This window comes from Vipera berus, assembly GCF_964194415.1.
Source record: "Vipera berus genome assembly, chromosome: 9".
Lineage (NCBI taxonomy): Eukaryota > Metazoa > Chordata > Lepidosauria > Squamata > Viperidae > Vipera > Vipera berus.
Window position 1 is genome coordinate 4,862,770 of NC_138212.1, and position 13,782 is coordinate 4,876,551.

General features: G+C 44.3%; 1 protein-coding gene across 1 annotated transcript; it reads left to right on the top strand.

Moving 5' to 3' along the window:
* Positions 1 to 5,482: 5,482 nt before the first annotated feature.
* LOC308671855 (adenosine receptor A1-like) lies at positions 5,483 to 9,837 on the top strand (the record flags this gene model as incomplete). Its single annotated transcript, XM_081334338.1, has 2 exons — positions 5,483 to 5,802; positions 9,084 to 9,837. The coding sequence occupies 2 exons, from the start codon at positions 5,483 to 5,485 to the stop codon at positions 9,835 to 9,837; spliced, it is 1,074 nt and encodes a 357-aa protein (XP_081190464.1).
* Between the last annotated feature and the right edge of the window lie 3,945 nt (positions 9,838 to 13,782).

A 13,782-nucleotide genomic window follows, 5' to 3' on the forward strand; every position in this document is an offset into this window, starting at 1 on the left:
CGGAGGCAATACAAGAAGGACAAAAACCTTTAGTGGGGAGAGCAAGCATCATCCTCTGCTGATTCCAGGTGGGGGAAACAGCAGCAGCATAAGAAGAGCTGTAAATAAATATACTCTTCATTTTTCCTTTCCTCCGTATTTCCCCCCCCCCCCTTCCTTTATTGGCTGCCCAGCTTGGGTGTAATCAGAGCGATTGGAAAAACTTCCAAAAACTTTCAACTGCTTTTTTTTAAAAAAAACACAAAACAACAAAACAAAATAGCAAACACAAGCTCAGAGGCCCCGAGTTCTAATCCCACCTTAGGCGTGAAGCCAACTGGGTGTTCTTGAGCCAGCCTTCTCTCTCAGCCCTAGGAGGGAGGCAATGGCAAACCACTTCTGAACAACCTTGCAATAAAAATGCAGGAATTAGCGTAGGAGGTTGTCAGAGGTCAACAATGATTCAGAGACAAAAGAAAAATAATAATGTGAAATTGAAAAATAAAGCAGACAAAATTCCTATCCTGCACTGCCCTCTGCTGGCTGCAGATCAATTGGTAATGCTGTCTATTACATTGGGAAACAAAATTGTACATAGGTAGTGTTATTTCAAGGGTTGTTATTATCACTTTAAAACAGCTTCCTCCCTGTCGATACTCCCTTTGTGTGCAGGGTTTAAAGGCCAGCAAAGGCGGTAATCCAAAATATTTCAAGGGCAGAAAGTTGGCTGCAAGAAATATCACACAGATAGTTCTCAACTTACAACCACAATTCAGCCCAAATGTTCTGTTGCTAAGTGAAACATTTGTTAAGTGAGTTTTGCCCCGTTTCATGACCTTTACTGACACAGTTGTTAAGCTAATAACACAGTTGTTAAATGAATCTGGCTTCCCCATTGACTTGGCTTGTCAAAAGATCCCCAAAGCTGATCACATGACCTTGGGCAGTGCTTTTTTTGTAAAAGAAAAAGGTGCCGGAACTCACACATGTTGTAAAGTCGCGTGCTTCACATAGAGACGGACACAGAGCTGGGGTAAAGATGAGTTTATTCTGAACAGAACGAACTGGGGAAACAGGGAAGCCTGGCGTCTATTTGTACCTGCCCAGGTGGATGGCATCCAATCAGTTCAAACCTGGGCTTCCTGCCAGTGCAGGTGACAATGGGTGTAGATCCTGGCTTCCCACCAGGCTGACCATGCCTGGGGCTGTCAACAGCTTAAGTCATTAGGCTTATCCTGAATGAGCAGTCATCGCCCGGAGCTGTCCAGCCCCTCTGCTGATCTGCACCATCAGCCTCCTGCTGTGCTGTCCTTTGTGTATGCTGGGAGGCATACACTGCACATCTCATACAACCCACCTTGCCTACCCTACAAGGTTCCATCCAAAAAAAGGTGCCAGAACTCCGTTCTGAGCGTTCTATGAGAAAAAAAGCCCTGACCTTGGGACATGGCAACCGTCATAAATACAGTAGAAGCTGGTTGCCAAGCTTCTGAATTTTGATCACCTGACCAAGGGAAGGCTGCAATGGTCATAAGTGTGAAAAACAGTCATAAGTCACTTTTTTTCGGTGCCGTTGCAACTTTGAACGGTGACTAAATGCACAGTTGCAAGTCGAGGTCTGTATTGGGTGGGGCAATCATATCAAGGTGACAATTCCCTTGAGGGATGTTGGATCGTTACCTCTGGACTGGCTTGATTGCAGATTTGTCCACCTTTTGAAGGAGGAGGCATAACCCCAATTGCATAAGTCCAGGATATTCTGGGAGTTGAAACCCGCTTCCTTGGAAAGTGTTCCAGTTGAGAAAGGGCGGTGGAAATCCTTGGATAAGCTCAAGTTCAACACAGTGTTTGAAACATCCCTCCCCAAAATCACCGTCTCCAAAGGAGAACAATCGGAGACCCTGTCATAGCATGTGGGACAGATCTTAGGAAAAAAGAGCCAAGAAAAGCTGTCTAAGAAACAATCAGATAAGAGACACCATCGCCCACAGCTGCGTAGTGGATGGAGCAAGCTGCTTAGAAGGGACCCTTCCCCTAATTTCTTAGACTCTAAAAGAGGAGACAGGAGAATTATCTTTTCAGACTTGCAAGATTCTGTAGCTTTGCAATAAAGCAGAATTAGGACAACTAGTCATGTTTCCTGTCTGCTCCACCTAGTAAGGCTGAGAAACTCCCAGTGTTGCGGGTCACCTGTTGCGGGTCAATGCTGTTAAATGCTGCAGCCCTCTATATCCCAAATACAATTCTGTTGAAGAGAAGACAGTTATCTTGAATTCCCCCTCTCCTGTGGGGTGTACGTTTTCCTGCTCTTTAAACATATAGAAAGTTGAGAGCCCAGGGTTTTGAGATCTGAACGCCGCACGATGGAGTGAGCTCTTGTTCCTTGCTCCAGCTCCTGCCCACCTAGCAGTTTGAAAGCATGGAAACACAAGTAGATAAATAGGTACCACTCAACTCGGAAAATAATAACAGCATTCCATGCGCCTCAGCTGTAGCCACGCCAGCCACATTGACCACAAAATTGTCTTCAGACAACACTGACTCCCTTGGCTAAGAAACAGAGATGAGCACAGCCACCTAGAGCCGGACGCTACTGGACAGGGCAAACCTTTTATCTTTAAATGCATCGATGTTGTATATCCCATGATCCTCTGTCACTTTAGTGCTCTCTGCACAGCTCACAGCCAAGAAAGGTAGCCCATCCTTTTAAAGTCCCTTCCTCAGGGCTTTTTTTCTCACAGAATGCTCAGAATGGAGTTCCGGCACCTTTTTTGGATGGAACCTTGTAGGGTAGGCAAGGTGGGTTGTATGACATGTGTGAGTTCCGGCACCTTTTTCTTTTACAAAAAAAGCATTGCCCTTCCCTACCGCAAGGGGAAAAAAGCAAACTGGAAGAACTCCAGTCTATGATCCCGCCTGCAGTAAGCCACTGGTGACACGGAGAAGTCCCTTATATATGTCTCTGATTTTTCCCCCCCCCCACACCCTTTAATCCATGCAGCTTGCAAGGAAAGTCTCCGGAGGACTGTTGCTATTATTTGTAAAGCATGCAAGAAGGCCCTCCACCCATGAAATCCTAATATATTCACGATGAAGCCATAGGCATGGGAATTATGGAGAAATTCCCCTCCACCCTTTCTTTTCACTGCCAATTTTGGTAGTGGGATTATCCGGCTGATTCTAATTGGTCTCCTGTTTCTCGGAAAGGCAGTTAGCAATCTGTGCAGATCTGTCCACCTCCAGAATCTTCCTAACAAGCTTGCCTTAGATTTTAGTGCACATTTTCCCCGATGAGCTGTATTTTTCCTTCAATAATTAGGAAAAAGAGCCAGAATGCATGGGGGTTTCCAATTTAGGCAGGCACCTGATGTGGGGGAATGGCCATTAGGGACGTGCTGAATTCATTTGTGGAAGGGAAGGCATGCCAAAAGCAAGCCGTCCATTTCCGCAGTCTGCGCCTATACTAAAAAATAAGCAGTTAACCTGAATCTAATGAGAGAAAAAAATAGAAACTCATTTACACCTGGAGAGTGCCATTAAGCAACATGCTTTAAATGAAAGGGGAAAAAACCCCCCAAAACAGAACAGCTTTATCAGACAAGGGACCTTCTTTAGACCACCATCGTCTCCCTCAAGACCAGCAAGTTGCTTCTGGCGAAGCCACAGCCAGATGTTGATTTTGATTTCCTACATCTTTCTTTTGCAGAAGCTGATTTTTATTCAGCAGGAACTGGGTAGGTCTAGTTTAATGAAAAGAAGGGAAAGGACTAAGGGTGACATGACAGCAGTCTTCCAATAATCTCAGGGGTTGCCCCAAAAGAAGAGGCAGTCAAGCTATTCTCCAAAGCGCCCAAAGGCAGGACAAGAAGCAACGGATGGAAACTAATCCAGGAGAGAAGCAACATGGAACTAAGGAGAAACTTCCTGACAGTGAGAACAATTAGCCAGTGGAACAACCTGCCTCCAGAAGCGGTGAATGCTCCAACACTGGAAGTTTTGAAGAAGAGACTGGACAGCCATTTGTCTGAAATGGTATAGGGTTTCCTGCCTGAGCAGGGGGTTGGACTAGATGGCCTCCAAGGTCCCTTCCAGCTCTGTTTATTCAGTTTCATAAAAGTAGATGATTTGCTGGACACCTTCTGGATTACACACACACACACACACACACACACACACACACACACACACACACTGTGTGTTATTTTGAGCAATTTTCACTCCTCATTTACAAAAGGCAAACTGAAATTTTGGTGTTTTTTTTTTAAAATTACTCTCAGAATCCAAAAGTGGTAAAAAAATGAAGAATAAAAATGGGAGGAGAAAGAGAGGTACATAAAGGAAAGAATGGATTTATTCTTTTTTTTTAATCCTGCTTTTCTAAGTTATATAAACAATTCAAGGTGGCAAACACACACCTAACACTCCTTCCTCCCCTTATTTTCCCCACAACAACAACAACAACCTTGTGAGGTGGATAGTCTGAGGGAGGAAGGGACTGGGTCAAAGTCATCCAACCAGCTTTCATGCCTGAGGCGGGCCTAGAACTCACCATCTTCTTGTGATTGGCCCAAAATCACCCAGGCGGATTTGGACTAGAACTCACAGTCTCCTAGTTTCTTTAACCACTACTAGACCAAGTTGCCTCTTAGAAATAAATGGACAAAAGATGGCGGCAAAAGTAAGACTGCTTAGGAAAAAGAGATAATGGTATGGGGCAATAGGGACCAAAAGGAACGGTCTACCAAGCCAAGATCAATGCTCCTCCTATTTTTATGTGTTGCATATAAATGAGAGGAGCTTAGTTCACATCGTGATGGCTGCCACCTTGACTTTTTGGAACCCCCCCCCATCCTCCAGAGACCCCTGGAGTGTATCTATCACTGCATAGAAACAATAGGTCATTTGAAGATGGTAGCAAGCCAGGATCAATTCCTGCATGGTTTACCAACCTTGATGTTATCGGGCAATTAAACAAGGCAGTTGCCCAATTATTTTGCGCTTATTTACACACTCACACCCACAATTCTAATTTTACTCTACTTTTCTCATTGGTTATATCTGAAAGGTAGATGTTTAATACAAGGGAAGTTTTAATCCCAGAATTGGCGTGATAACCTCCCCCTGCAAATTATATCTTTCAGTTCAGGTTGTTTTATTATCTCTAGCTCTGCCTACCCCAATCCACTTAAGCTCTTACATTGATTGGTTTACTCTAGAAATACATCTCTAATACACGGAGGTTAATGCACTATCTCACATGAAAAGCTATCTCGTGCCCATGACAGATCTGATCTATGGGTTGGCAATGCACTCAGCAAACAGAGATCGGTCTCTCTTATTGCTCATGGAAAGCAAAAAGCTAAGGTTTCACACTGCAGAAGTCAGAGAGGTAGGTGGATGTTGACGGGCCTTTTGGATTTAAGATATTTGGATGGAATAGATCAAACTCTCGGCAAGAACAAGTGACCTGGCCGTCAGATGATCCCCAAGAACAAGAGCTGCCATGGATATTGGTTTTGTGGTCCTTGAGAGCATCCTGGCCATGGCCATCATCACAATCAACCTGCTGGTGTGTCTCACCATCTACCTGCACAAGGAACTGCGCTGTATCACCAACTATCTGATTGTGTCCTTGGCGGTGGCTGACCTGGGCGTGGGTGCTGTAGCCATCCCCTTCTCCATGGTGCTCAGTATGGAGTATACCTTGTATTTCTACACCTGCCTCTTCCTCACCTGCTTCCCACTGGTCACCACCCAGTTCTCCATCCTCCTCTTGTTGGTGATAGCCATCCATACTCACTTGAAGCTCAAGCTACCCAACAGGCAAGTCATGTTCTTGGATCGGAATCCCAGTGTGTGAAGCTTGAATGTGTGTGTGAGAGAGATAGAGGTCAGCCACAGTCACGGCTATCTGGATGGAGATTCTGCAGATGCCAGTGGAACATGTTTCAATCAATCAGAATAGAATAGAATAGAATAGAGTAGAGTAGAGTAGAGTAGAGTAGAGTAGAGAAGAGAAGAGAAGAGAAGAGAAGAGAAGAGAAGAGAAGAGAAGAGAAGAGAGTTGGAAGGGACTTTGGAGATCTTCCAGTCCAACCCCCTGCTCAGGCAGGAGACCCTATACCAAGGCTCCCCAACCCCTGGTCTGTGGGCCATAGGATGCCAGAAACTGGGCCACACAAACAAGTGAAGCCCCATCTGTGGGATGCAGACAGCATGAGAAACCACACACCCCTCCAGTCCATGGAAAAACCTTTCTCACGGAACCGGTTCCTAGTGACCAAAAGGTTGGGGGACCTCTGCCTTATAGCATGTCAGACAAGTGGCTGTTCAGTCTCTTTTAAAAAGCCTCCATTGATGAAGCATTCATTACTTCTGGAGGCAAGCCATTCCACTGGTTAATTGTTCTCACTGTCAGGAAATTTCTCCTTAGTTCCAGGTTGCTTCTCTCCTTGATTAGTTTAGCATGGATTTTCATCTTGGATTCAAAGCACCAACATTAGCGAGCAGGTTTGCCTATCGTGGCGATCCATGTTCTCTCCTTTGATTAGTTTCCATCCATTGTTTCTTGTCCTGCCTTCAGACGCTTTGGAGAACAGGTTGACCTCCCCCCCTCTTCTTTGTGGCAGCCCTTCAGATATTGGAAGACCGCTATCATGTCACCCCGTCACCCTTCTTTTCTCTAGATTAGCCATACTCAGTTCCTGCAACCGTTCTTGACATGTTCTCAAGAACATACGTTCTTCCCATGTTTTTACTGTTCAAGTAAAAACATGGGAAGAACGTATGTTCTTGAGAACATTCAGGTGAAGAAGACAGAAAACAGGCCTTTGGAAATACCTGACCTTTCTCTAGGTTGGAGTACAGGTAGTCCTCAACTTGCAACCATTTGTTTAGTGACCATAATGACAATGGCACAGAAAAAAGTGAGTTACGACCGGTTTTCACACTTTTGATCATTGCAGCATCCCTATGGTCAAGTGATCAAAATTTGGACACTTGGCAGCTGGCTTGTATTTATGATCGTTGCAGCGTCCTGGGGTGGTGGTGGTGGCGTCACGTGATTCCCTTTTGCAACCTTCTGACCAGCAAAGGCATGGGGAAGCCAGATTGACTCAACAACCGTGTTACTAATTTAAGAATTGCGGTGATTCGCTTAACAACCATAGCAAGAACAGTTGGAAAATGTGGCAAAATTCACTTTACAGCTGTCTCGCTTAGCAATGGAAATTCCGTGCATAAATTTGGGCTCATCGGAAGCTTTTAAGAAGAGACTGGACAACCGTTTGAAGACTAGAAGACCTCCAAGCTCCCATTCAACTCCTTTATTCTATTCTGTTCTGTTCTCCATGTGGTCGTAAGTCGAGGATTCTGTAGTGAATCTTCCCTCTCTTTCTGTTTAGAGAATTGAGGGCAACTCATCTTGGTTTGCTTGTTTTCATAGCTGAGATCATTCTGTGCGACAAAAAAAGAATGGCTGTGCCCGAAGAATATTTGGTCTCAAATCAGTTCTCTCTTTTTAACAATGCCATTTATATATTTTATCATCTTGTATTTTGGGACAATAACAAGATTGTCTTTTTCAGGATGAACTGTCTTGAGGATGGGAAAAAGCTGTTATCCACCCAGTAAACATCATCTGTTTTTCAGCCACTTAAATTGGTCGCTAGCTATTTTATTGGGTATCTGCCTGGCTTGTAAGGGCAGAGGAAAGCTTAATGGTGTACAACAGTGATAAAAAAAACCCTACAAAACAGTTTTCTAAGTGGCTCTCCTTTGGACAATTGCATTCTTGTTTTAATTTAAGAGAAGGCAAGAATCGAACTAATTTATCAGCACCAGTTCAGACATTACATTGTCTAACCATGATTTATGAACTAGATCACTAGTGGCTGGAGGACAAGTCGCTGGGAGTTGAAGTCACGTGTGGACTTCAACTCCCAGAATTCCCTAGCCAGGACCTGGGATAGGCAGATGTTGTTATTTAATATTCTTAAAAGTAGCGTCACAGGATATAAGTTGTTCGAAGTAAAGCTGCCTTTTGCAATTGACTGATTGTGATATTAATTATAATTAAGAACTAATTAATTTAGTTTATATTGCCACCTGATTACCAGGCACCCTGAGCAGTTCTGTGTCTGCTGGAGGTTTTAACAATGCAGTTTTTTTTTAACACTGGAGGCTTTTAAGAAGAGACTGGACATTGATTTGTCTGGAATGGTGTAGGGCCGTGGTGGCGAACCTATGGCATGCGTGCCACAGGTGGCACACAGAGCCTTCTCTGTTAGCAAGCATGTTGTTGCCTCTAGGCCTTCAGCTGGGTTTTATAAAACCTTTTCGCTTTAAGCCTCAGCCACTGTGTGCAAAAAAATATATATGGTGATGTCCATTTTCGTGTATGAGTTCATGGGGACCTAACCCTAACACTGGAAGTTTTTAAGAAGAGACTGGACAGCCATTTGTCTGAAATGGTATAGGGTTTCCTGCCTTAGCAGGATGACCTCCAAGGTCCCTTCCAACTTATTATTATTATTATAACCCTAACCTTAAGTGGAATTTTCTTCCAATGGGATTTTCCCATGTATTTTACCAGGAAAACTAGATAGGGCAGCCTAGAAAGGTAAGTGCCCTCCTAACCATACCCAAGCACTCTAAGTTTGTTGGCAATGTCCATTTTCCTGTATGAGGCCATGGTGACCTAACCCTAACCCTAAGTGGAATTTTCCTCCAATGGGATTTTCCCATGTATTTTACCAGGAAACATAGATAGGGCAGTCTAGAAAGGTAAGTGCCCTCCTAACCATACCCAAGCACTCTGGGTTTGTTGGCGATGTCCATTTTCCTGTATGGGTTCATGGCGACCTAACCCTAACCCTAAGTGGAATTTTCCTCTAGTGGGCCACGCCCACCTTGCACCCTGCGATACATAAGTGGGTTTTAGGTCGCAGTTTGGGCACTCGGTCTCTGAAAGTTTTGCCACGATTGGTGTAGGGTTTCCTGCTTGAGTAGGGGGTTGGACTAGAAGACCTCCAAGGTCCCTCCCAATTCTGTTATTCTGCTTTCTACCCATCCAAAGATCCTCATGAATGTCTTTCATTGGACAGCTACCCCTTGCATGTGAAGAAGCGCTGGGTGCTGATCATCGTAGCCTTCTGCTGGTTGCTGTCCCTCTTGATTGGCCTCTCCCCGATGATGGGATGGAACCAGTTTCAGCAATATGGACAGAGCGGAAACAAGACGATGGCCATCGACTTCCAGAAAGCCGTCTTCGTTTTTGTCATCCAGGATAAGCCTCCCAGAGACCTTCTCTCTGAAGCCTATCGCGATCCTGAGACTCTGAGCTACAGTCACGGCCACGTCGAGCATCTGGGCCGCTGTTCCTTCACCTCCATCTTTAGCCCCGAGTTTCTGGTTTATTTCATTTTTTTAGTCTGCACCTTGCTGCCCTTGGCGGCCATGCTGGGTATCTATGGCGACATCTTTCGTGTCGTCCGAGGCCATTTTCAGTCGCGGCCCCTGTGGCCAGCCAAGAGGAAGGAGATGCAAATGGCTTGCACCCTTCTGCTCCTGGTGGGCGTCTTCTTCATCTGCTGGATGCCGCTGCACCTGATCTACTGTATCCAGCTGCTGTGCCCCAGCTGTGAACAGTACGAGTCTCTGGAACATCTGGCTGTCTTGCTCTCCCATCTGAACTCTTTGGCCAACCCGCTGGTCTACGCTCTGAGGAAGAAAAATGTAGGGCTGGCCCTCCGGTCGGTGTTCCTCTATCGAGTCTTGCGCTGGCCTTCCGTGAAGACCTGCTGTGGTCCGAGTCCCAAAGTCCATCCTCAGGCCGAAGTGAGAAAGCACCATTCTTGAATGAGTTTTAAAGGATGAAACTAACAGCGTTGTGCATTCCTTGCGGTGGTTCCAGGGTGAAACAAGAAGAAAGATACCGTTTGCTTGGAAGAAGCTGAGATGCCCAGACCTACGTACCGAAACAGGAAAAAAACAAAACAAAGCCAATTTGATTTAGTGGTGAAGCTGTTGGCCTAGAAACCAGGAGACTGAGAGTTCTAGACCTGCCTTAGGCATCAAATAGCAAAAGCCCTTAGACTTACCGCTTCACGGTGCTTGACAGCCCGCTCTAAGCAGTTTACAGAGTCAGCATCTTGCCCCCCAACAATCTGGGTCCTCATTTTACTGACCTCGGAAGGATAGAAGGCTGAGTCAAAGCCAGCTGTTTGACTTTGGGCCAGTTGCCAGGAAGCTGTGAGTTCTAGTCCTGCTTTAGGAATGAAAGCTGGTTGGGCAACTTTGCGCCAATCCCACTCTCTCAGACCAATCTTCCTCACAGGGTTTTTTGTGGGGGAAATTCGGAGGAAGGAGGACTGTTAAGCATGTTTGCCGCTTTGAGTTACTTATAGTAACTTAAAGGCAGGTTAAAAAATCTCATCGATAAATAGATAAACTTAATAAACTCAGCCCACATGAGACATCTACTTCCTTCCGGAATCTTCAGCAGCCAACGCTTGCCCATGGAGCAGGCATGCTTAATTGTCACAGAACAGAAAGTATCCGTTGGAAAATAAAAATAAAAATGGGGAATTCTGTACAGGTCGTCCTCGACTTACGGCCACAACGGAGTCCAAAATTTCTGTTGCTAAGGGAGACATTTGTGAAGTGAGTTTTGCCCCGTGTTACAACTTTTCTTGCTTTGTTGTTCAGTGAACCACTGCGGTTGTTAAGTTAGTAACACAGTTGTTAAGTGAATCTGGCTTTCCCACCGATTTTGCTTGTCAGAAGGTCACAAAAGGGGATCCCATGGCCCCGGCAACCGTCATAAATATGAGTCAGTTGCCAGGCGTCTGAATTTTGAGTTGTAAGTCTGAAAAATGGTCATAACTCACTTTTTTCAATGCCGTTGCAACTTCAAATGATCAGTAGACAAATTGTTGTAAGTCAAAGACTACTTGTATATGTTATGTGTGTGATATCCTAGAGCATGTTGTGTGAAATGTTGAACAAAAGCACTCCTGCCAGGGTGTGTCAATACACCGCAACATGTTTTTTATAAGTGCTGTCCTAGTTATCCATCCAAGACAAAATTCATCTTGAAAAAGCCAAAGTTGATAACCTGCATTTTAATTCTTAATTAGTTAATATGATGGTGACCTGAGATTTTACATTTAGTTCTTGGTGGTCAAAGCATTCAGATTTTGTACCTTTTGCAATCCACAATTGAAGCCCACCGTATAAAAAAGGGTAAATATGAAATAGAGGAAGGATCCAAGAAATACATTCATTCTGGTTTTCCCTGTCTTCGTTCTCACGCATTGGCAGCATCTGATGGGAACAGAGCAATTCAGAGCCTAAGACTCAACTCCATTTTGTTTTGCAATGTACTGCTGAGCAAAAAATAAGGAATAGCCTAAAATATTTGCAGCGCTCAACGATAATTGAAAAGAGACAGATCAGCAATCCCTTGAAAGCCTAATTAAGCCTGAAAAATATGTATTTGTTTTATTCATTAGAAACAATTACATTGACCAATTAACTAAATGAAAACAAAATAACAATAAGGTACATCAGATCCAATTGTGTTTGCTTATATAGTATAATATCTTTTGCTAGCCAGATTAATTCTAACCTTATTTCTTTTGGGGTCAAGCTATAAATTATGTTAAATAGGTGGTCACTGTGTAGCTAGCAGATATACTCATTGGAGTAATACAGATGTTGCCTGTTCCTCTCTTGAAAAAAGCAAGATTTATAAGCAATAGATCAATCCAGTGCTGATTAAAATTTTTGGAAGAGCTTGCCTCTTGAACCTAAGATATCTTTGCCGAGCAAAAGAAGGAACAGTAAGTGATTGGTCCCCCTCCTAATCCTTAGGGAAGCAAGTACAATAGTCCTCGGCTTACGACCGTTTGCTTAATGACTGATTGAAGTTACAACAAAACCCGAAAAAGTTACTTACAATCCAGCTTCAAAGTTCCAACAGCTGGCCTCCCCCACATGCTCCCATGACTGTATTTGGGATGTATTTGGCAACCAGCCTGCATGTATGGCCATTAGTGGTATCCTATGGTCATTTGGCTGTGATTTTTAATGGTTTTTCTGGAAAGTGGAGTTTACTTCTGGTTTCTGGCAAAACGTTCCCCCTAGTGAACAATGGGTTTGCTTAACGACTGTGCCCTTCGCTTAACGTTCAAGGCATTTGCCCCAACATGTTTGCTGAACGACAGTGATAAAAAAAGTGTAAAATTGGGCGCAATCATACGATGACTCGCTTAATGATCGTCACGACTTCGGATCATAATTGCGGGCTAGATCACAGTCATAATTTGAGGACAACTTGTAAATAGAGCAACAGCAAAGTGGAAGAGAATGTACGTTGCTCAAAATTTATTGACAATGAGAACAACTGATCAGTGGAACGGCTTGCCTTCAGAGGTTGGGGTGCTCCATCACTGGAGGCTTTTAAGAAGAGCCTGGACAGCCATTTGTCTGAATTGGCATAGGTTCCCCTGCCTGAGCAGGGGGTTGGACTAGATGACCTCCAGGGTCCCTTCCAGCTCTGTGATTCTGTTATTCTGAATAGCCCTGATGCTGATGCCTGCTGATGCTAGCTCTGAACAAGCTAATGAGGACAAAATAGCCCCACTTTTCTAATGGTGCAGAATGTATAATTTGGCTACCCCTCCTTTACCCATTTCTGTCTGTGTGCTTTGTCTGCTTCGGGGTGTCGTCAGCTGAATGCAATAGACCAAGGCCCACTTAAGACAGCAACGGGAAAATCGCTTCCACCCACAAAGCAATTATTGAAAGCGAGGGAGTTGAACTGCACAAAGCTATTGAATATTGCGACATTAAGGCACATAATGGACATCAGTGAATGTCGATAAGCCCATTATTTAAACAAAGGTGGTAGCTTGGCCCCTATTTTTAGACCCTTAAATAAAGAGATGAAATTGATTTGGTTTAACATTCGGTGCAATAAATCTTATCGTTATCTTGGGGACGTAAAAAGGAAGGAAGGGAAGGAAAGAAGGAAGGAAGGAAGGAAAGAAGGGAGGGAGGGAGGAAGGAAGGGAGGGAGGGAGGGGAGAAGGAAGGAAGGAAAGAAGGAATGCAGGGAGGGAGGGAGGGAGAGAGGAAGGAAGGAAGGAAAGAAGGGAGGGAGAGAGGAAGGAAGGAAAGGAAAGGAGAAATAAGTGCCAGAAAACATGCATTTGAATTATTGATCTCCAGTTCTTACAATGCTCGGGATACCCTGCAACTTTCATTCCACAGATAATTTACCACCAGCATTTTTGGCTTGTGATGTTGTTCTCCCTATTAACTTTCTACCAACAGAGGCTGCGAGCCTCCCAGGGCTAATAGGCATAAATCAATAATGGAAGTTTAGCTGGCCAGATTTGCCTATAGATTTCCATCTGTTGCAGCTGCCCTTAATAAAGCTGGTTTCAGGCAGTTGCTAGGAAAAGCTATCAATCCTCAACTACTTCCATTTCACCCTCAATAGCATAGATTCTCCTGGCCGGAGGTAATTCATGGGGCCTTTTAGATAACTCAACCACTCCAGTTTTTAACTTTCCAACCTGGGAACAGGGTGTTTACATATGACCGGGCAGCTTACTCCAAGATCTTCTGCTTCGTAAAACAGTCCAGATATGCCTTTCATCCTCTCTCCACTGCACTGTTCGGATACCAATGTCTGCCTTCACGTGCACAGGTAGTCCTCAACTTACAACAGTTCGTTTAATGACCATCCAAAGTTAAATTGGCACTGACAACTATGACTTATGACACTATTTCACA